The 24373-nt window shown below is 51.6% G+C and overlaps 1 protein-coding gene across 3 annotated transcripts in view; it reads right to left on the minus strand.

Annotated features, from left to right (window-relative positions):
• LOC119964303 (leucine-rich repeat and IQ domain-containing protein 3-like) overlaps window positions 1-24373 on the minus strand; it is an 87940-nt gene that overhangs the window by 17899 nt on the left and 45668 nt on the right. For all 3 annotated transcript variants that reach the window (XM_038793588.1, XM_038793587.1, XM_038793586.1), the window contains 3 exons: window positions 15251-15334; window positions 12366-12510; window positions 8342-9104 (listed from right to left, as the gene is read on the minus strand). In XM_038793588.1, the coding sequence (XP_038649516.1) occupies window positions 8342-9104; window positions 12366-12510; window positions 15251-15334 (992 nt within the window). The remainder of the gene's footprint in view (window positions 1-8341; window positions 9105-12365; window positions 12511-15250; window positions 15335-24373) is intronic.

The following is a 24373-nucleotide window of genomic DNA, read 5'->3' on the forward strand; positions in this document are numbered from 1 at the left end:
CACCCCTGCCATCCACTGGCTGTGATCTCTTCCCCCCCCCCCCCTACCTGACTCCCTTAACTAGCCAATCTGCTAGCCCGGTGACTCATCACTCCGGCGCCCTCCTGTCTCATTCCCATTGTTTCCCCGTCCTCCTCCCCACTGGAGCAAACTCAGTAGCACAGGAAGGCATGGACATCAACAAAACAAAACCCCCCAACCCACGTCCTTGGCCCCCTTTGCTGACCGCCCCCCCCTTCGTTACCGTGCCGGCTCCAGTGTCCTCCGCGAGCCGCACAAAAAGTAAAAATCCGCCCGAAAAGGAAAAAACAGAAAAAAGAGGAAAAAACAAAAACATAAGAGAAAAACAAAAACAAAAAAAACCCAAACCAATGTCCATGAACAGAGGAAAGAGTCCCAAATATTCCGCTTGGCACCTTTGACCCAGCAAACCATTGAACAGCAGTCCAGGCCCATTCGGCGTACCTTTCTATGGTAGTCCTCAGGCCCTAATTCGCACCCGTGGGGCCTCTTTTTGGGACCAGCCCCTGATCCCTCGCAAAGTCCATCGCTTCTTCAGGCTCGGAGAAGTAGTGGTGTTGACCCTGGTGCGTGACCCATAAACGAGCCGGGAACAGCAGACCAAACTTCACGTGCTTCTTGAATAGCACCTCCTTGATATTCTTAAAGGCTGCTCGCCGCCGAGCCACCCAGGAGGGCTTAGGTCCTGGTAAATGCGGAGGTCACTGTTGTTCCACGTGCTGCTCCTGGCGCTCTTTTCCCACCGCAGCACCCGCTCCTTGTCCACGAACCTGTGGAACCTAATCACCATCGGGTGGGCGGGGGGTCCGCCCGGCCGCCCCTGCCTTGCCTGCACTCTGTATGCCCCCTCCAGCTCCGGCGGTCGCGGAAAGGCTTCGGCCCCCATCAGCTGCATCAATAGGTCTGCTACAAATGCTGTGGCATCAGCTCCCTCAGCCCCCTCCGGGAGGCCAACCATCCTCAGGTTGTTCCTGCGGACTCTATTCTCCAGCTCCTCCACTCTGTCCAGCAGTCTTCTCTGCCACTCCTTCAGCCCGCCAACTTCTAGCGCCGCAACTGTCTGCGCATCCGCCTGCTCCTCCACCGCCTCTCCCAGCTCCTTAACTTTAACATCTTGCGCATCCAGCCTCTGGTTCAGCTGATCCACCGCTTTCTGGATTGGGTCCAAGCTATCCCGCTTCAGCGCTTCAAAACTGGATTTCATTACCTGGAGCATGTTATCCAGCGCCTGCTGGATTGCTGAGTCCGGGGTCCGTGTGTCCGCCATCTCAAGTTCCAGGTAAGTTTCTACAGCTCCTTGTCTCTGTCCCTTTTTCTCTCTCTTCTTCTGACTCCTGGACTCCCGCTGTTCCATGTGCCGCAGCCCGCTCCTTAGCACTTTCGCTGCCGCCTTCCTTCAGCTCCGTGGTCCCGTTATCGCGGGGAATCAGCCCCTAAACGCCTGCCGGAGTGAGAGCCCGCCGAATGTGCGGCTCACTCGGACATCGTCGCCACCGGAAGTCCTGCTAGATTTTATCTTTGATATATACCTGTGAGGAATCATTCCTGTAGAGATAATTTAGTCAGCAGAATCAGATTCACTACCATTGTCATTTGAAATGTGATCAATGCTTTTCAATATTTCTTTCTTTGAGTCATTTAATGCCCAATGAGTTCCCTAATTCCCACATGCTGTACCGTTGGTATCTCATGTGCTATTTGCAGTACTTCCTTCGGACTCTCCATGGATCAAGCTACAGCTTTCACTCCTGCCAAACTATTCCCCAAAAGTAAGTCTACTCCGTCCACTGGGAATTCCTTACCACTCTGACAATTACTGGATCTGGCAAATCACACTCCAATTGTATTTCATACAATGGGACTGGGATATAAGCTCCACCTATCCCATTCACTAATACCTTAGCTTTCACTGAACTCTCTGGAGGGAAAACCAAATCATTTTTCAGTAAGATTTGAGTAGCACCTGTGTCCCATAAAATATTTATGGGTTTGGTCACCACAAGTGATGAAAATAGGGTGATCGGCCCCTTAGACAAAAACCTTGCATATGTCTCCTCAACTTCCTCAACCTCATTAATCACACTTGCTCCCACAGCAGTGTTTACCTCAGGTCTCCAAAGTCCAGTTAAGCTACAGTCTGTCCTGCACTATTCTCCACTTTGGGTCCCTTTTCGGAATCCTCCTTATGAAACTCCCACAAGTCCCTTGCTTTCCTTGCAACTTCCAACATGCTGAACGAACGTGTCCCACCTTGTTACAATGGTAACACCTAGGCTTTTGATTCTCACCTTCACCCTCAGGACCTTCCTTCCTGTTCTCAAGAGGAGATCCCGGAGGATTCCCGGCTATCCATTCCTTACCTTAACTGACTGCCTTCCTTTCACTCTCCCACTTCCTATCCTTATGGGAGTGATGGAAGAAAGGTTTAAATTTATGGATTAGTTCACAATCATCAGCCATAATTACTTCTTCAAAGATGTGCAGGTTAGGTGGATTGGTCAATGCTAGTTAGCTTACAGGGATATGGCAGGGTATTGGACCTATGTAGGGTCCTCATTCAGAGGGTCTGTGCAGACGCAATGGGCCCAATGGCCTCCTTCTGCACTGTAGTGATTCTAACACGGGTCCTTATTATAGAATGATGTGAATTCAGAGAATAACTTTTTTCAGAGCATCATGGGTAGTTGCTACTCCCTATGCTCGTACCCACCTATTAAAATTGTTCTGCTTAACCATTTGGAATTTAGCATACATCTGTCTCTTTAAATTCCAAAACTTTTGTCTTATATGCTTCGAGAACCAATTTATATAGATTCACAATAGCCTTTTGTATTGTCAGAATTCTTAGACACCAGCTCTGACAGGGCAGCATAAACTCCCTGTGCCCGCTCCGTCAGTTTAATCTGCCTGGGTAATGTCCACTTTTCTCTCCATTTGGGTTGCTATTTTCTCAAAAGCGCTAAAAAGAGTGTCTCCCTCCTTTTTGAATTTTTCGAGAGCCTATCTAAATTTTAACATCTCACACCTGGGTTCATTTTAAGATTAAGCTTCCTTCTGATTTCCAGTGTTTTAATCTGGAATTCTCTCTTTTGCTTTTTCCTCTCTTTTGCTGTCTCTTTTCTCTCTAATTCCAACCTCCTCATTTCCATCTCCATTTCATTTCTTTTTGTTTCATCTCCATTTCTATTTCTATTCTTTTTAATATCCTTTCATGCTCGAACTGCAGCCGAATTTTCGCCAGCTCATTAACCCCGCCAGTAAATATCTTTGATGCTATCTTTCCTCGTGGGCTCTCCTGTGTTTCGAGCACCTCTTTCAAATTTAAATGTTGAGGAATGGCGTCAGTTATCTCCACCTTCCTAGTTCTAGTTGGTACCTCTAATTCTCCTGCCAATTTGACTAGCTTATCTTTTCGAAGCTCCTTTAAATAAACCACAGGCAGGTCGTCCCCCTGAAGAAAAGTCTTAGCAGCTTCTAGAGCCATCCTGTTATATCACTAAAACCTGGGGCGAAATTCTCTGACCCCCAGCAGGGTCGGAGAATCGCCTGGGGGCGCCAAAAATCCCGCCCCGCCGTGGCAGAGATTCTCCGCCACCCGGGAAGTGGCGGGAGCAGGAATCTCGCCCCGCCGATCGGAGAGGCCCCTGCGGTGATTCTCCGGCCCGGATGGGCCGAAGTCCCACCGCTGGGAGGCCTCTCCCGCCGCCGAGGTTTAAACCACCTCTGGAACGGCGGGCTCAGCGGCGCGAGCAGGCCCCCGGGGTCCTGGGGGCGGCGGGGGGCGATCGAACCCTGGGGGGGGTGCCCCCACGGTGGCCTGGCCCACGATCGGGGCCCCCCGCTCAGACTCCGGGCCAGTGCTCTGGCTGCACTAGTTTCTTCCGCGGCCGCCACGGCCTTCGCCATGGCGGAAGCGGAAGAGAACCCCACATCGCGCATGCGCCGGCAGTGACGTCAGCGGCCAGCTGCCGCTGACGTCACTGCCAGAGCATGCGCGGACTGGCGAAAGCCTTTCGGCCAGCCCCGCTGCCGGGGGCGCCGGTTTTTTGCGCCGGTCTTCTGGTTCCAACTGCTCCGGCGCGGGGCTGGCCCCCAAAGGTGGGGAGAATTCCCCACCTTTGGGGAGGCGCGACCCCTGAGTGGTTGGCGCCACTCCCCTATGCCGGCACCCTCCGTCACGCCGGGTAGGGGAGAATGCCGCCCCTGGTATCTCTGATTAAGTTAAAACTATATGAACATGGACCCAAGCCCACAAATTATGTTACAACACCCTGAGCTAGTGCGCGGTCAATTCCACTTGACCCAGAGTCGCAACATAAGTGAGGTAACCAATAATTCTTAGAAAAATACCCAAAGTCTTTGGCCCTTGGCTGCCCAATAATTACAGTCACTAGGTTTGTAAATGTAAACACTATTTACTTTTTATTAATAACAAGAACTGTAATGAAATATGCAGCAGACGACTCTAAAGTGGTAAAGTGAAAAGTGCAGGGGATACTGGAAGTCTGCAAAGGGATTTGGATAGGTTAAGTGAATGGGCTAGGGTCTGGCAGATGGAATACAATGTTGACAAATGTGAGGTTATCCATTTTGGTAGGAATAACAGCAAACGGGATTATCATTTAAACGATAAAATATTAAAGCATGCCGCGGTGCAGAGAGACCTGGGTGTGCTAGTGCATGAGTCACAGAAAGTTGGTTGACAGGTGCAACAGGTGATTAAGAAGGCAAATGGAATTTTGTCCTTCATTGCTAGAGGGATGGAGTTTAAGACTAGGGAGGTTATGTTGCAATTGTATAAGGTGTTAGTGAGGCCACACCTGGAGTATTGTGTTCAATTTTGGTCTCCTTACTTGAGAAAGGACGTACTGGCACTGGAGGGTGTTGGATTATGAGGAGAGGTTGAGTAGACTGGGACTGTACTCGTTGGAATTTAGAAGGATGAGGGGGTTGTGGTGAATGAGATTCACACGGTGTTCTAGGGGCGCTACCATGGGGGTCTCACTTCCGGCGTGGCTGAGGACACCAGGCCCGGTTCTCCTGAGGAAGCACGTCAGGACGCACAAAACCGACCCCCTTATTGAAAAGGTGCGCCTCCTCCATTCCAACCCACAGTACGCATTCGTGGAATTCCCGGACGGTCGCCAGGACACAGTATCCCTTTGGGACCTGGCACCCGCTGGATCCAGCCCCCCCACCCCCACTGAGGAACCCCTTACACCGTTCCCTATGCTGCCGCCCCCTCGCGCCCCCGATCCCGCAAGCTCGCCCCACCTGTTCCACGCGCCAGCCCCAGCCCGCCCCCAGCGCCCCCAGTCTCCGGTCGAGCCAGAGGTGTATGAAGTTTGGATGAGACCCGCCCCGGAGTCTGCCATCGTACCCCATCTCTCAACACCCACCCAGCCACCGCAAGAGGCTGCAACCCCGGTGCTCCGCAGATCGCAACGAACAATTTGTCTACCGGACAGACTAACTCTGTGAGCCACCACCCCCGCCGGACATGAGTTTTTTCACAGGGGGTGAATGAGATTCACACGGTGTTATAAGTTACCAATGTCACTCTGTTCCCATTGTATATACGTACCGATATTGTAAGTACAGTTGCACTACCTGACCACCAGGGGGAGTAGCTCTGGGAGTACTCGAGAGTTTGTACTGGACTCCCCCCTTGGCTCCGCCCAGAATTCCTCCCCCTGGAGCTGCTGTATAAAGATCCGTGCCACAGAGCCAGCCGCCCATTCATCGAAAGTTCAACAGCGAACAGGCTGGCTCTGTTGTAAGTATATTAAAACCTCTATTCTAATTCTACAAGCACGTGTCCGTAGAATTGATGGTTCCATCAGGGGGATCTTATGGAAACATTTAAAATTATGAAGGGAATAGATAGGATAGATGCGGGCAGGTTGTTTCCACTGGCGGGTGAAAGCAGAACTAGGGGACTGTTTAGCTCACAGGGCTAAATCGCTGGCTTTGAAAGCAGACCAAGGAAAGCCAGCAGCACGGTTCGATTCCCGTAACAGCCTCCCCGAACAGGCGCCGGAATGTGGCGACAAGGGGCTTTTCACAGTAACTTCATTTGAAGCCTACTCGTGACAATAAGCGATTTTCATTTCATTTCATTTTCATAGCCTCAAAATAAGGGGAAGTAGATTTAGGACTGAGTTTAGGAGGAACTTCTTCACCCAAAGGGTTGTGAATCTATGGAATTCCTTGCCCAGTGAAGCAGTTGAGGCTCCTTCATTAAATGTTTTTAAGGTAAAGATAGATAGTTTTTTGAAGAATAAAGGGATTAAGGGTTATGGTGTTCGGGCCGGAAAGTGGAGCTGAGTCCACAAAAGATCAGCCATGATCTCATTGAATGGCGGAGCAGGCTCGAGGGGCCAGATGGCCTACTCCTGCTCCTAGTTCTTATGTTCTTATGTTATTATAAATACAACTGGTTAACTATTAATTCATTCATAATTCCCCACTTTAACTTGCCCCCACCTGCTACACACACACACACACAAGACAGACAAGAACAGGGGGGAGGAGAGGCCTGAAAATCAAAAGTAAAAGGAAAAAAGAGTCTTTGTTTCAGGTGGTTGTTTCCAGCACCTTACTCCTCTTCAAACTGTGCTTGCAGTTCAAGGTTTTTTACTATAGATTCAAAGCATTTACAGCCTTTCTGGTGAAAACACAGAGGAGAGAGAGTCAGTCCGTGCCCCTGTGCTTCCAGGAGTCAAACTGAACTCCTTGGGAACTGAAATCATTCCACTGGGATAGGATCCAATCATCAATCACCACCTGTTACTGGGTAGAGTACGGCCATTTGACCAAATTCATTGGCCACCAGCCAATCAATTGAACCGAGTCCCAACCCATCACTCTCTGGTGCCTGAGGTTTCCTGTTCAAACCAGCAGAGACGAGCAGAGTGTTCTCTCCTGTAACTTCTGAATTAATCACTCCTCTCTGCTGCATGACTTTAAGATACATGTTCATTAATTATCCATGGATCAAAAATGATAACGGCAAAATAAAAGGAAGCGGAAATAAGGAAATAAACAGGAAGGACCCTGACAATAATGCCAGACAACACATGGCAGTTTGCCTCCAGGGAGTTCAAAGGCTTTGCACACACATGGGACTTTGAACATACAACACGCAGATCTCGAGTTCCACACTTGAATTGTTTGGTGGAGCGGCCAGCACATTCAGCAAAGCATCTCCTCGAAGAATGCCTCCATGACAACGCAGATTTCAATGCTGCAGCAATTAGTGTGCGCAATCTGCCAAGGGAAAGCCGGTCCTGGCCAGCACTGAGAATCTCCAGATGCACCAGAACCATGATCCCTGTCTGCAAAGCCTTTTTGCAGCCCAAAGTGGAAGCCAATGTGAGCGAAGCCCTCATGAAGTGGCAACAAAGAAGGAAAAGATATTCTGACCTTACCACCCGCAGACCCTGCACTCTGGAGCCGGGTCAGACTGAATACAAACCACACACGGCTATGAAAAACTGGCAGTGGCCCACTGCCATATTCATCTCACCCCCAACCTTCCCCCCCGCCCTGACCAAACAGTTACATGGTCACCTCAGATAGTGCCCATATGTCAGGAACCGCCGTCGTCTGTTACAGTACCCGAACTGGCATCGCTAGCTGCGACAGGGGTTGACACATCACGTCCACAACCTACATCCCCTGCACCAGCGGAGATGGAGCTCCCTCCTGTTGCCAATGCAGCCACAGTGCATACCCCAGGTACGCCTGCTGCTGTCCACCATGTGGACAATAACGCAGGTGCATCACAAGCACAACCAACGAACATAATTACACTCTCAGGGTTGCCGGGCAGACTAAACCTCAAGCTCAAGGACTATGTACTTACTGTCTTAGGTGTATATATGTGCTGTTTTGTGTAAACGGGAGGGGGGAGGGACAGGATTGGGCTTTGTGCCAGGTTATGTGGCCCAAGCTCATACGGTGCAACTTAAACATTCATTATTCTGTACTGCATTCAACATTATTCTCTGCATGAGAGTACGGATTGTCCCAACTAAAACGGGGAAGGTGTAAACTGTGAATTCATGTAAATATTGCCATGACCTGCACACAGGGAGCGACGTGTTGGTAGCATGGGAGTTCTCACCAGTGTATGGCTGCAGTCCTTAAATCACCATTCCTACACAACCTAGCAAATTTACATAACATATTTGAACATTTTGACATTGAGCATATACTTGTTTTTTTTAGATTTGAAAGCAAGCTGGAAATACTTGACAATTTGTGTCAAGGCGACCACTTTTTCAGTGAATTGGGAAGATCATAGCTGTGAACTCACTTGTGCATCATGAAGTCTGTTATTTCTTGCTTTAGTTGCTTCGCCTTCCTCCTGATGCCCTGGGATGAGTCGAGTTTCTGCTGTCGGATATTTTCAGCCTGTTCCCTGATCTGATGCTTCAGCGAGGCTTCTGACAACATGGTGTAGCTGCAGCTGAATTTCTTGGCTAATTCGTGCTCAGATTCTCGGCGGCTCTTCTCAGTGAGGAACAGATAGCTGTTGTGGCGAACTAACGTCAGTGACTCTGCTTCGTCGAGTTTCTGTTGCTGCAGGACCTGCGCCGCATGGACCTTCTCCTCTTTATACTTTCGCAAAGGTTCGAGGCTTTTCTTGAGGGCCTGTCTGTGATGGTTGCTCCTCGAATGGTCTTCGGCTGCTTTCAGCCTGAGGGTCCGCTCTGCCAGCAGCTGCTGCTTCACTGCCTTCTCCCTGTCTCCATAGGCTTTCTGAATCGCCATGAACGGCGCCAGGCTCACACAGCCGTAGGATTTTGTGTACAGCCTCATGTCCAAGCTTACTGGCGGCTGGTAGGTAAACTTCGGCTGTGGTTGGTTCCGGAGAATCTCATGGATGCACTGAATGCCTTGACGGACATCCGCCCCAGATGCCAAGCGAGAAAGCAGAATTTCACGGGCAGGATCAGGTTGTTGGACAATTCGAAACAACTGCAAAATATCATGGATATCTTCTTTAACTTCTTCCACATCCTCCTCATCCTCCTCTTCTTCCTCCTCATCTATCGATGGGTCCAGTTCAAAAAAACCTGCATGCAAAAGAGAAAGCACTCTCAACAAAAGCATGCCTTTTCTCAACATATGAGCATGATACTGATGGGTGGTAGAAATAATTGCAGCAAAGCTACCATGAGTAACGGAGGGAGTGAGGCTGGCTCAGTGGATAGCTATCCTGCCTCTGATCTGAAGGTCTACCTACTCCAGCCCTAGTTGACTGCAAAAGAGCCCAGTGATTAATGCAGGCAAACCAGCGTGTTTCGCTGTCAGTATCCAGCCAGACAAGTGGGGAGGTTAGTGACAGGGACTGTAACTGGCTGTAAAACCACCCACCAAATCCAAAAAGAGAGGATGGTTGATATAAAGCAGGGGTGGGCAAACTACGGCCCACGGGCCGCATGCGGCCCGACAAAGGTTTTTATGCGGCCCGCCAATGAGGTGCCCGGAATCATAACCGGCATTTTTGAAAAGCCGCCGCGGAAAAGCCGCTGAAGTAAATGCGCTTATTCAATAAGCGCATTTACTTCAGTGGCTTTTCCCCGGCGGCTTTTCAAAAATGCCGGTTATGATTCCGGGCACCTCATTGGCGGGCCGCATAAAAACGCGCGTAGTTGGGTGGATGAGTGGGGCTGTCTCATTGGTCGGTTTAGTTGGGTGTGCGACCAATAGGAGTCCAGGTTACAAACAATAAGCCTTATTATTGTTTGTAACCTGGACTCCTATTGGTCGCACACCCAACTAAACCGACCAATAAGGCAGCCCCACTCATCCACCCCACTAAGCGCATTTTTATCGTTGATTCGGCTAGGCTGTGCTTCTGTCAGTGTTAAGGATCAGCACAAGCAACTTGACACCTGATTTCAACAAATTGGTAAATGACTGCAGTCAGATGCATCATTCGCATTGACATTGTTCTGTTACTTACTGAGTTACTTTGTTTTTCAAATAAATGTGCTTTTTTTTCTTTAAAGACCTTTTATTTTGGCTATTTAAAATATTAATTATTTTACTTAATATACTATGCGGCCCTTTAAAATTGTGAATTTCTGAATGTGGCCCTTGCACGGAAAAGTTTGCCCACCCCTGATCTACAAGATGCACTGCAGGAACTCACCAAGATTCCATCGGCAGCACCTTCAAAACCCACGACTACTACCATCTAGAAGGACAATAGCAGCAGATACCCGGAAATCCCACCACCTAGAGGTTCCCCTCCAAGTCACTCCCCACCCTGACTTGGAAATATATCGCCGTTCCTTCACTGTCGCTGGGGCAAAATCCTGGAACTCCCTCCCTAACAGCACACTGGGTGGACCTACACCTCAGGGACTACAGTGGTTCAAGGAGGCAATTCACCCCCACCTTCTAAAGGGCAACTAGATATGGGTAATAAATGCTGGCCTAACCAGCAACCCTTACATCCCGTAAATGAATAAAAAAAGAAAAACAGCGGGTTTATTTTAATGGTTCTGTGAAAGGAAAGTTAAAACCTATTAAATTCATGCTGGAAAAAGGTGTTTGAATGTACGTGGCTTGTTTCCTTTTCAATTGTGTTTAGAGAGAGCTACGGCATGAAGAGTAAATAGAGGCTGGCAGAAGTAGCAGTTGTTGCTTTGCAACTTGAGTCTTTGTAAGGTAGGAAGGCTTTTGAACTTAAGTTTTGAGCTAAATTTGTTTGTAGTTGAAGGACATCAGGAAGTGAACTTCTCTCAACTCTGCCAGGAGACGCTGGACAGGACAAAGGAGCTGCAAAGATGCAGACTTCCCAAATAACTAGATAAAGTCCAGATAACCAGGGAATTGGGACATAAAGACTGTCTGAAGTACACAGTTTGAGAGAAGGGAGACAAAGGTATTATTCAGGGGAATGCAAGGGAAGAACAGACAAAATGTTGTGAGTGAAAGAGACAATTGCAGTAAACAGAATTTAAGTGGGAAATTAAACATTTGACACCATTTGAGAAGGTGACCAAACAGGTGGATGAGGGAAAAGCGGTTGATGTGGTGTATATGGATTTCAGTAATGCGTTTGATAAGGTTCCCCACGGTAGGCTATTGCAGAAAATACGGAAGTATGGGATTGAAGGTGATTTAGCGGTTTGGATCAGTAATTGGCTAGCTGAAAGAAGACAGGATGGTGGTTGATGGCAAATGTTCATCCTGGATTTCAGTTACTAGTGGTGTACCGCAAGGATCTGTTTTGGGGCCATTGCTGTTTGTCATTTTTATAAATGACCTGGAAGAGGGTGTAGAAGGATGGGTTAGTAAATTTGCAGATGACACGAAGGTCGGTGGAGTTGTGGATAGTGCTGAAGGATGTTATAGGTTACAGAGGGGCATAGATAAGCTGCAGAGCTGGGCTGAGAGGTGGCAGATGGAGTTTAATGCGGAAAAGTGTGAAGGGGATCACTTTGGAAGGAGTAACAGGAATCCAGAGTACTGGGCTAATGGCAAGATTCTTGGTAGTGTAGATGAACAGAGAGATATCGGCATCCAGGTACATAAATCCCTGAAAGTTGCCACCCAGGTTAATAGGGCTGTTAAGAAGGCATATGGTGTGCTAGCCTTTATCAGTAGGGGGATTGAGTTTCGGAGCCACGAGGTCATGCTGCAGCTGTACAAAACTCTGGTGCGGCCGCACCTGGAGTACTGCGTGCACTTCTGGGCACCACATTATAGGAAGGATGTGGAAGCTTTGGAAAGGATTCAGAGGAGATTTACTAGGATGTTGCCTGGTATGGAGGGAAGGTCTTACGAGGAAAGGCTCAGGGACTTGAGGTTGTTTTCGTTAGAGAGGAGAAGGCTGAGAGGTGACTTAATAGAGACATATAAGATAGTCAGAGGGTTCGAGAGGGTGGACAGTGAGAGTCTTTTTCCTCGGATGGTGATGACCAACACGAGGGGACATAGCTTTAAATTGCGGGGTGGTAGATATAGGACAGATGTCAGAGGCAATTTCTTTACTCAGAGAGTAGTAGGGGGTGTGGAACGCCCTGCCTGCAACAGTAGTAGACTCGCCAAATTTAAGGGCATTTAAGTGGTCACTGGATAGACATAAGGATGAAAATGGAATAGTGTAGGTCAGATAGGCTTCAGATGGTTTCACAGGTCGGCGCAACATCGAGGGCCGAAGGGCCCGTACTGCGCTGTAGTGTTCTATGTTCTATTTACATTTAGTCTGGGAATTGATAGACATTATGAACATTATAAATTCTATGATCTAAGTAAGCTTACATTAATACTGCAATGAAGTTACTGTGAAAAGCCTAAGTTCACAGCTAGGTCTGGCTTACCTGGGCGTGGGTCAAAGTTTGGCTCTCTGAACACTCTGTGCCTGAAAATGTTTTCCTTTGGTTTCAAGTTTGGAGATTTCCCTTGGTCCCATTGGGAAATGCGTGGATAAATACCAGAGGTTATGTCACTGGCTTCACACCGATCCTAAACAAACAGAATACAGTGAGAATAAGCTGTTGAAATATATAATTGTCCACTGTGAATATCTGGTCAAATTATATACACGGCCAAATCAAGAGAAAGAAAAATGCAAATGCCCATATGCACAAAAACTCACATCCACACTCACATTCACACACAGTCACACAATCACTCAGACACTCACATCCACACTCACATTCACACTCACACCCACACTCACATCCACACTCACATTCACACACAGTCACACAATCACTCAGACACTCACATCCACACTCACATACACACACACACATCCACACTCACATTCACACTCACACCCACACTCACATCCACACTCACATTCACACTCACATTCACACTCACATTCACACTCACATCCACACTCACATTCACACTCACATCCACACTCACATCCACACTCACATTCACACATAGTCACACAATCACTCAGGCACTCACATCCACACTCACATACACACACACACATCCACACTCACACCCACACTCACATCCACACTCACATCCACACTCACATTCACACATAGTCACACAATGGGCGCGATTCTCCGCTGCCCACGCCGGTTGGGAGAATAGCGGGAGGGCCTCCCGACATTTTTTGCCCCCTCCCGCTATTCTCCCCCCCCCCCCCCCCCACCACGCCCGACCCACGTCACGAATCGCATTTTTTACGACGAGCGGCGATTCTCCCCGGCCGATGGGCCGAGCGGCCGGGCCTTTATGCCCGTTTTTTCACGGCAGCAAACTCACCTGCTTGCTGCCATCGTAGAAACGGGCGCTGGATGCCCGTTTGGGGCATCCAGAGGCCGATTTGGCGCGGGAGCACCACCGTTGTGCTCAGGAGGGGACAGGCCCGCGATCGGTGTCCACCGATCGTCGGGCCTGCGTCCAAAAGGGACGCACTATTTCCCCTCCGCCGTCTGACAAGATCAAGCCGCCACATCTTGTCGGGCGGCGGTGGAGAAATGCGGAACCGCGCGTCAATGGCGTGATGACGTCACCTGCGCACGCACGGCTGACGTCATACAGACGCCAGCCGCGCGTCACCTTGGCGTGCGGCCTTAACGACGGCCGTTAAGGCCGCGACGCCGTGATTCCCGGGGTCCCGCTCCTAGCCCCGATGGGGGGGGGGGGGGGGGGGGGGGGAGAATTGGGTCCCGGGAACGGGCGTGAAGGCTGCCGTGAAACACGGCCAGTTTCACGGCAGCCTTTACGACTCTCCGCATTTGCGGAGAATCTCACCCAATCACTCAGACACTCACATTCACACTCACATCCACACTCACATTCACACAGTCACACAATCACTCAGACACTCACGACCTCACACACACACTCACACAGAGATACACTCATGCGCACATTCACACAATCGCACAAACACACAGTCACACATACACCCACACAAAGACACACAGGCATACACACAGTCATACTCACACATGCACTCACATCGGGGACTGGAATCTTCAAGATGAATGTAACTCCTAACATTTTTCTAGCTAGTGGCTAAAAGCTCTCTCCAGAGAACAGCCTTGTGTCAACATCACATTGCAAGGAGCATTTCCCCGCTGGGCCCCATTGGGACGGTCTTTAATACCATCACCAGATAACCTGTTATCCGGATCGTGAGGTAGAATTACACTGAGCAATTAAACTATGGAACATTCTTACTTCAATTAATTCTTTGAATTCAGTAAATATAAAATTGCAAGATCTGGGATCATTTATTTCAATGGAGATAGTTAGTCCATGGACTATCTTCAATTTCTTCTTAAAAATGAAGATTGCACTGCAGTTAATAATCAGATTTCTCAGCTGCATCTAAATGAACGAACATCTTGTTCTGAATTTTTCCCCAAGATGGTAGTGAGCATAGAGGCAGACAATGCAAAAAATTTCCACTGTTGGCTGGCAGTACATAAGGGGCCAGTGTTGTGGGATTTGAGGTCCTCTCCTCCCATCTGTTCACAGCTTTGGCAGCACGTTGGGCGAAATGCCCCTGCCACAACAGCAGCTCAGTTTCAGAGACTATTGTTCAATTGAAAACTTTCAAAAGTTGGAGAGAATGCGCCACCATCTCTCTCCCTTACCTGAAGCACTGGCTTCATCCACTGGCAGCACAGTGGCATGGTAGCACAAGTGGGGGCAGCACGGTAGCACAAGTGATTAGCACGGTGGCTTCACAACGGCAGGATCCCAGGTTCAATTCCCTGCTGTGTCACTGTCTGTGCGGAGTCTGGACGTTCTCCCCGTGTCTGCGTGGGTTTCCTCCGGGTGCTCCGGTTTCCTCCCACAGTCCAAAGACTTGCAGGTTAGGTGGATTGGCCAAGATAAATTGGCCTTAGTGACCAAAAAGGTTAGGAGGGGTTATTGGGTTATGGGGATAGGGTGGAGGTGAGGGCTTAAGTAGGTCGATGCAGATTCAATGGGCCGAATGGCCTCCTTCTGTACTGTTTGTTCTATGTTCTATGTACTTCCGAACTGGAGGGCCTGCTATTGGCCTTCCAGATTCAAAAGCCTAACTGGACAGCAAGCCAAAGTATGCTGTGGACAATAACTGACCAATTAAAGAAAAATCACTGCATGGTGACTGTTTCCCACACAGTGAGGAGTCATGACTCCAATTTGACCTGACAATGGGGGTCTGAACATAAACTCAAAACCCTGGCCCGTGTATCGACCAGCAAAAAGAGCTGTAAAACTCAGCAAGCAAATGTACCTCCAGTAATTCAAAATGCAGTTTGCTTTTATCAATCTCGAAATGGACAACGTTGCACCAATCACCCTTCCCTCTGCTGGCGACCTGGATAATCAGAGAGACAATTTCATTAGCACATGTACTGAATCAAGTCTACAATTAAACATAGAGAAAACATAATTTCTGGCATTTCAAAAAACCTCAACACTGGATTTTCCAATTTTTCAATCTCAAACTTGAAGCAAGAGGAAATAAATTCAAACTTTACATCCATTAGGTGGCACAGTGGTTAGCACTGCTGCCTCACAGCTTCAGGGTCCCAGGTGACTGTCCATGTGGCGTTTGCACGTTCTCCCCGTGTGTGCGTGGGTTTCCTCTGGGCGCTCCGGTTTAATCCCACAGTCCAAAGATGTGCAGGTTAGGTGGATTGGCCAGGCTAAATTGCCCCTTATTTTTAGGTGGAGTTATTGGGTTACGGTGATAGGGTGAAAGCCTGGGCTCTTTCCAAGGGCCGGTGCAGACTCAATGGGCTGAATGGCCTCCTTCTGCACTGTAAATTCTATGATCAGCAACAGCTCTCTGAGTAAAACCTGTTGCAGATGAAAAGTTTCCCGACTGTTTCCCACCTCCAACAGAGATAAACATATTCAAATAACACGATTAAAGCCAAGCGATTGAAGCTGCAATTAAACTGTCCCCAACCAGTGCTGATACACAGACCCAGCCAGTGCCCTGATACACAGACCCAGCCAGTGCACAGATACACAGACCCACTCAGTGCCCTAATACACAGACCCAACCAGTGTCCTAATACACAAAACCAACCAGTGCCCCGATACACAGACCCAGCCAGTGCCCTGATACACAGACCCAGCCAGTGCCCTGATACACAGATCCAGCCAGTGCCCTGATACACAGATCCAGCCAGTGCCCTGATACACAGATCCAGCCAGTGCCCTGATACACAGACCCAGCCAGTGCCCTGAGTCACAGATGCAGCCAGTGCCCTGAGACACAGACCCAGCCAGTGACCTGATACACAGACCCATTCAGTGCCCTGATACACAGACCCAGCCAGTGTCCTGATACACAGACTCACCCAGTACCCTGATACACAGATCCAACCAGGACACGGATACACAGACCCAGCCAGTGCCCTGATACACAGACCCAACCAGTGCCCGGATACACAGACCCAGCCAGTGTCCTGACACACAGACCCAGCCAGTGCTGATACAAAGGCCCAGCCAGTGCTGATACACAGACCAAGCCAGTGCCGTGATACACAGACTCAACCAGTGCCCTGATACACAGACCCAGCCAGTGCCCTGATACACAGACACAAACAGTGCCCTGATAAACAGACCCAGCCAGTGCCCTGATACACAGACCCAGCCAGTGCCCTGAAACACAGACCCAGCCAATGCCCTAATACACAGACCCAACCAGTGCCCTGATACACAGACCCAGCCAGTGCCCAGATACGCAGACCCAACCAGTGCCCGGATACGCAGACGCAACCAGTGCCCTGATACACACACCCAGCCAGTGCCCTGTTACACAGACCCAGCCAGTGCTAATACACAGAACCAGCCAGTGCCCTGATACACAGACCCAACCAGTGCCCGGATACACAGGCCCAGCCAGTGCCCAGATACACAGACCCAACCAGTGTCCTGATACAGACCCAACCAGTGCCCAGATACACAGACCCACCCAGTGCCCTAATACACAGACCCAACCAGTGCCCTGATACACAGACCCAACCAGTGCCCAGATACACAGGCCCACCCAGTGCCCAGATACACAGACCCAAACAGTGTCCTGATACACAGACCCAAACAGTGCCCAGATACAGAGACCCAGCCAGTGTCCTGATACACAGACCCAACCAGTGCCCTGATACACAGACCCACCCAGTGCCCAGATACACAGACACAACCAGTGCACTGATACACAGACCCAACCAGTGCCCTCATACGCAGACACAGCCATGTGTCCTGACACACAGATCCAGCAAGTGCTGAGACAAAGACCCAGCCAGTGCCCTGGAACAAAGACCCAACCAGTGCCCTGATACACAGACCCAGCCAGTGTCCGGATACACAGACCCAACCAGTGCCCTGATACGCAGAACCAGCCAGTGCCCTGATACACAGACCCAGCCAGTGCCCTGATACACAGACCCAGCCAGTGCCCTGATACACATACCCAACCAGTGCCAGGATACACAGACCCACCCAGTGCCCAGATACACAGACCCAGCCAGTGCCCTGATACACAGACCCACCCAGTGCCCAGATACACAGACCCAGCCAGTGCCCTGATACACAGACTCACCCAGCGCACTGATACACAGATCCAACCAGTGCCCGGATACACAGACCCAGCCAGTGCCCTGATACACAGACACAGCCAGTGTCCTGATACACAGACCCAGCCAGTGCTGATACACAGACCCAGCCAGTGCTGATACACAGACCCAACCAGTGCCCTGATGCACAGACACACCCAGTGCCCTGACACACAGACCCAACCAGTGCCCGGATACACAGACACAACCAGTGCCCTGATACACAGACCCAGCCAGTGCCCTGATACACAGACCCAGCTAGTGCCCTGATACACAGACCCAGCCAATGCCCTGATACACAGACACAACCAGTGCCCTGATAAACAGACCCAACCAGTGCCCTGATACACAGACCCAGCTAGTGCCCTGATACACAGACCCAGCCAATGCCCTGATACACAGACCCAACCAGTGCCCTGATAAACAGACCCAACCAGTGCCCTGATACACAGACCTAGCCAGTGCCCTGATACACAGACCCAGCCAATGCCCTGATACACAGATCCAACCAGTGCCCTGATACACAGACCCAGCCAGAGCCCAGATACGCAGACCCAACCAGTGCCCGGATACACAGACCCAGCCAGTGCCTGTTACACAGACCCAGCCAGTGCTAATACACAGACCCAGCCAGTGCCCTGACACACAGACCCAACCAGTGCCCGGATACACAGGCCCACCCAGTGCCCAGATACACAGACCCAACCAGTGTCCTGATACACAGACCAAACCAGTGTCCTGATACACAGACCCAACCAGTGCCCTGATACACAAACCCAGCCAGTGTCCTGATACACAGACCCAACCAGTGCCCTGATACACAGACCCACCCAGTGCCAAGATACACAGACCCAACCAGTGCCCTGATACACAGACCCAACCAGTGCCCAGATATACAGACCCAACCAGTGCCCTCATACGCAGACCCAGCCAGTGTCCTGATACACAGACCCAGCCAGTGCTGAGACACAGACCCAGCCAGTGCCCTGAAACAAAGACCCAACCAGTGCCCTGATACACAGACCCAACCAGTGCCCTGATACACAGACCCACCCAGTGCCCAGATACACAGACACAACCAGTGCCCTGATACACAGACCCAACCAGTGCCCAGATATACAGACCCAACCAGTGCCCTCATACGCAGACCCAGCCAGTGTCCGGATACACAGACCCACCCAGTGCCCTGATGCGCAGACCCAGCCAGTGCCCTGATACACAGACCCAGGCAGTGCCCTGATACACAGACCCAGCCAGTGCCCTGATACACAGACCCAACCAGTGCCCGGATACACAGACCCACCCAGTGCCCAGATACACAGACCCAGCCAGTGCCCTGATACACAGACCCACCCAGTGCCCAGATACACAGACCCAGCCAGTGCCCTGATACACAGACCCAACCAGTGCCCTGATACACAGACCCACCCAACGCACTGATACACAGACCCAACCAGTGCCTGGATACACAGACCCAGCCAGTGCCCTGATACACAGACCCAGCCAGTGCAAATACACAGATCTAACCAGTGCCCTGATACACAGACCCAACCAGTGGCCGGAAACACAGACCCACCCAGTGCCCAGACACACAGACCCAACCAGTGTCCTGATACACAGTCCCAACCAGTGCCCTGATACACAGACCCAGCCAGTGCGATACACAGGCCCAGCCAGTGCCCTGATACACAGACCCAACCAGTGCCCGGATACACAGAACCAACCAGTGCCCTGATACAGAGACCCAGCCAGTGCCCTGATACACAGACCCAGCCAGTGCAAATACACAGACTCTAACCAGTGCCCTGATACACAGACCCAACCAGTGGCCGGAAACACAGACCCACCCAGTGCCCAGACACACAGACCCAACCAGTGTCCTGATACACAGTCGCAACCAGTGCCCGGATACACAGACCCACCCAGTGCCCTGATACCACAGACCCCGCCAGTGCCCTAATACACAGACCCAACCAGTGCCCTGATACACAGACCCACACAGTGCCCAGATACACAGACACAACCAGTGCACTGATACACAGACCCAACCAGTGCCCTCATACGCAGACCCAGCCATGTGTCCTGACACACAGATCCAGCAAGTGCTGAGACAAGACCCAGCCCAGTGCCCTGGAACAAAGACCAACCAGTGCCCTGATACACAGACCCAGCCAGTGTCCGGATACACAGACCCAACCAGTGCCCTGATACGCAGAACCAGCCAGTGCCCTGATACACAGACCCAGCCAGTGCCCTGATACACAGACCCAGCCAGTGCCCTGATACACATACCCAACCAGTGCCAGGATACACAGACCCGCCCAGTGCCCAGATACACAGACCCAGCCAGTGCCCTGATACACAGACCCACCCAGTGCCCAGATACACAGACCCAGCCAGTGCCCTGATACACAGACTCACCCAGCGCACTGATACACAGACCCAACCAGTGCCCGGATACACAGACCCAGCCAGTGCCCTGATACACAGACACAGCCAGTGTCCTGATACACAGACCCAGCCAGTGCTGATACACAGACCCAGCCAGTGCTGATACACAGACCCAACCAGTGCCCGGATACACAGACCCAACCAGTGCCCTGATACACAGACCCAGCCAGTGCCCTGATACACAGACCCAACCAGTGCCCTGATACACAGACCAGCCAATGCCCTGATACACAGACACAACCAGTGCCCTGATAAACAGACCCAACCAGTGCCCTGATACACAGACCCAGCTAGTGCCCTGATACACAGACCCAGTCAATGCCCTGATACACAGACCCAACCAGTGCCCTGATAAACAGACCCAACCAGTGTCCTGATACACAGACCAAACCAGTGTCCTGATACACAGACCCAACCAGTGCCCTGATACACAAAACCCAGCCAGTGTCCTGATACACAGACCCAACCAGTGCCCTGATACACAGACCCACCCAGTGCCAAGATACACAGACCCAACCAGTGCCCTGATACACAGACCCAACCAGTGCCCAGATATACAGACCCAACCAGTGCCCTCATACGCAGACCCAGCCAGTGTCCTGATACACAGACCCAGCCAGTGCTGAGACACAGACCCAGCCAGTGCCCTGAAACAAAGACCCAACCAGTGCCCTGATACACAGACCCAACCAGTGCCCTGATACACAGACCCACCCAGTGCCCAGATACACAGACACAACCAGTGCCCTGATACACAGACCCAACCAGTGCCCAGATATACAGACCCAACCAGTGCCCTCATACGCAGACCCAGCCAGTGTCCGGATACACAGACCCACCCAGTGCCCTGATGCGCAGACCCAGCCAGTGCCCTGATACACAGACCCAGGCAGTGCCCTGATACACAGACCCAGCCAGTGCCCTGATACACATACCCAACCAGTGCCCGGATACACAGACCCACCCAGTGCCCAGATACACAGACCCAGCCAGTGCCCTGATACACAGACCCACCCAGTGCCCAGATACACAGACCCAGCCAGTGCCCTGATACACAGACCCAACCAGTGCCCTGATACACAGACCCACCCAACGCACTGATACACAGACCCAACCAGTGCCTGGATACACAGACCCAGCCAGTGCCCTGATACACAGACCCAGCCAGTGCAAATACACAGATCTAACCAGTGCCCTGATACACAGACCCAACCAGTGGCCGGAAACACAGACCCACCCAGTGCCCAGACACACAGACCCAACCAGTGTCCTGATACACAGTCGCAACCAGTGCCCGGATACACAGACCCAGCCAGTGCCGATACACAGGCCCAGCCAGTGCCCTGATACACAGACCCAACCAGTGCCCGGATACACAGAACCAACCAGTGCCCTGATACAGAGACCCAGCCAGTGCCCTGATACACAGACCCAGCCAGTGCAAATACACAGATCTAACCAGTGCCCTGATACACAGACCCAACCAGTGGCCGGAAACACAGACCCACCCAGTGCCCAGACACACAGACCCAACCAGTGTCCTGATACACAGTCGCAACCAGTGCCCGGATACACAGACCCACCCAGTGCCCTGATACACAGACCCAGCCAGTGCCCTAATACACAGACCCAACCAGTGCCCTGATACACAGACCCACCCAGTGCCCAGATACACAGACACAACCAGTGCACTGATACACAGACCCAACCAGTGCCCTCATACGCAGACCCAGCCATGTGTCCTGACACACAGATCCAGCAAGTGCTGAGACAAAGACCCAGCCAGTGCCCTGGAACAAAGACCCAACCAGTGCCCTGATACACAGACCCAGCCAGTGTCCGGATACACAGACCCAACCAGTGCCCTGATACGCAGAACCAGCCAGTGCCCTGATACACAGACCCAGCCAGTGCCCTGATACACAGACCCAGCCAGTGCCCTGATACACATACCCAACCAGTGCCAGGATACACAGACCCGCCCAGTGCCCAGATACACAGACCCAGCCAGTGCCCTGATACACAGACCCACCCAGTGCCCAGATACACAGACCCAGCCAGTGCCCTGATACACAGACTCACCCAGCGCACTGATACACAGACCCAACCAGTGCCCGGATACACAGACCCAGCCAGTGCCCTGATACACAGACACAGCCAGTGTCCTGATACACAGACCCAGCCAGTGCTGATACACAGACCCAGCCAGTGCTGATACACAGACCCAACCAGTGCCCGGATACACAGACACAACCAGTGCCCTGATACACAGACCCAGCCAGTGCCCTGATACACAGACCCAGCTAGTGCCCTGATACACAGACCCAGCCAATGCCCTGATACACAGACACAACCAGTGCCCTGATAAACAGACCCAACCAGTGCCCTGATACACAGACCCAGCTAGTGCCCTGATACACAGACCCAGTCAATGCCCTGATACACAGACCCAACCAGTGCCCTGATAAACAGACCCAACCAGTGCCCTGATACACAGACCTAGCCAGTGCCCTGATACACAGACCCAGCCAATGCACTGATACACAGATCCAACCAGTGCCCTGATACACAGACCCAGCCAGAGCCCAGATACGCAGACCCAACCAGTGCCCGGATACACAGACCCAGCCAGTGCCTGTTACACAGACCCAGCCAGTGCTAATACACAGACCCAGCCAGTGCCCTGACACACAGACCCAACCAGTGCCCAGATACACAGGCCCACCCAGTGCCCAGATACACAGACCCAACCAGTGTCCTGATACACAGACCAAACCAGTGTCCTGATACACAGGCCCAACCAGTGCCCTGATACACAAACCCAGCCAGTGTCCTGATACACAGACCCAACCAGTGCCCTGATACACAGACCCACCCAGTGCCAAGATACACAGACCCAACCAGTGCCCTGATACACAGACCCAACCAGTGCCCAGATATACAGACCCAACCAGTGCCCTCATACGCAGACCCAGCTAGTGTCCTGATACACAGACCCAGCCAGTGCTGAGACACAGACCCAGCCAGTGCCCTGAAACAAGACCCAACCAGTGCCCTGATACACAGACCCAACCAGTGCCCTGATACACAGACCCACCCAGTGCCCAGATACACAGACACAACCAGTGCCCTGATACACAGACCCAACCAGTGCCCAGATATACAGACCCAACCAGTGCCCTCATACGCAGACCCAGCCAGTGTCCGGATACACAGACCCACCCAGTGCCCTGATACGCAGACCCAGCCAGTGCCCTGATACACAGACCCAGGCAGTGCCCTGATACACAGACCCAGCCAGTGCCCTGATACACATACCCAACCAGTGCCCGGATACACAGACCCACCCAGTGCCCAGATACACAGACCCAGCCAGTGCCCTGATACACAGACCCACCCAGTGCCCAGATACACAGACCCAGCCAGTGCCCTGATACACAGACCCAACCAGTGCCCTGATACACAGACCCACCCAACGCACTGATACACAGACCCAACCAGTGCCTGGATACACAGACCCAGCCAGTGCCCTGATACACAGACCCAGCCAGTGCAAATACACAGATCTAACCAGTGCCCTGATACACAGACCCAACCAGTGGCCGGAAACACAGACCCACCCAGTGCCCAGACACACAGACCCAACCAGTGTCCTGATACACAGTCGCAACCAGTGCCCGGATACACAGACCCAGCCAGTGCCGATACACAGGCCCAGCCAGTGCCCTGATACACAGACCCAACCAGTGCCCGGATACACAGAACCAACCAGTGCCCTGATACAGTGACCCAGCCAGTGCCCTGATACACAGACCCAGCCAGTGCAAATACATAGATCTAACCAGTGCCCTGATACACAGACCCAACCAGTGGCCGGAAACACAGACCCACCCAGTGCCCAGACACACAGACCCAACCAGTGTCCTGATACACAGTCGCAACCAGTGCCCGGATACACAGACCCACCCAGTGTCCTGATACACAGACCCAGCCAGTGCCCTAATACACAGACCCAGCCAGTGCCCTGATACACAGACACACAGTGCTCTGATACACAGACCCAGCCAGTGCCCTGATACACAGACATAACCAGTGCCCTGATACACAGACACACCAAGTGCTCTGATACACAGATTCACCCAGTGCCCAGATACACAGACCCAACCAGTGCCCTGATACACAGACACACCCTATGCCCAGATACACAAACCCAACCAGTGCCCTGATACACAGACCGAGCCAGTGCCCTGATACACAGACCCAGCCAGTGCCCTGATACACAGACACAGCCAGTGCCCCGATACACAGACCCAACCAGTGCCTGATACACAGACCCACAG

This window comes from Scyliorhinus canicula, chromosome 4, assembly GCF_902713615.1.
Source record: "Scyliorhinus canicula chromosome 4, sScyCan1.1, whole genome shotgun sequence".
In the NCBI taxonomy this organism is placed as follows: Eukaryota; Metazoa; Chordata; class Chondrichthyes; order Carcharhiniformes; family Scyliorhinidae; genus Scyliorhinus; species Scyliorhinus canicula.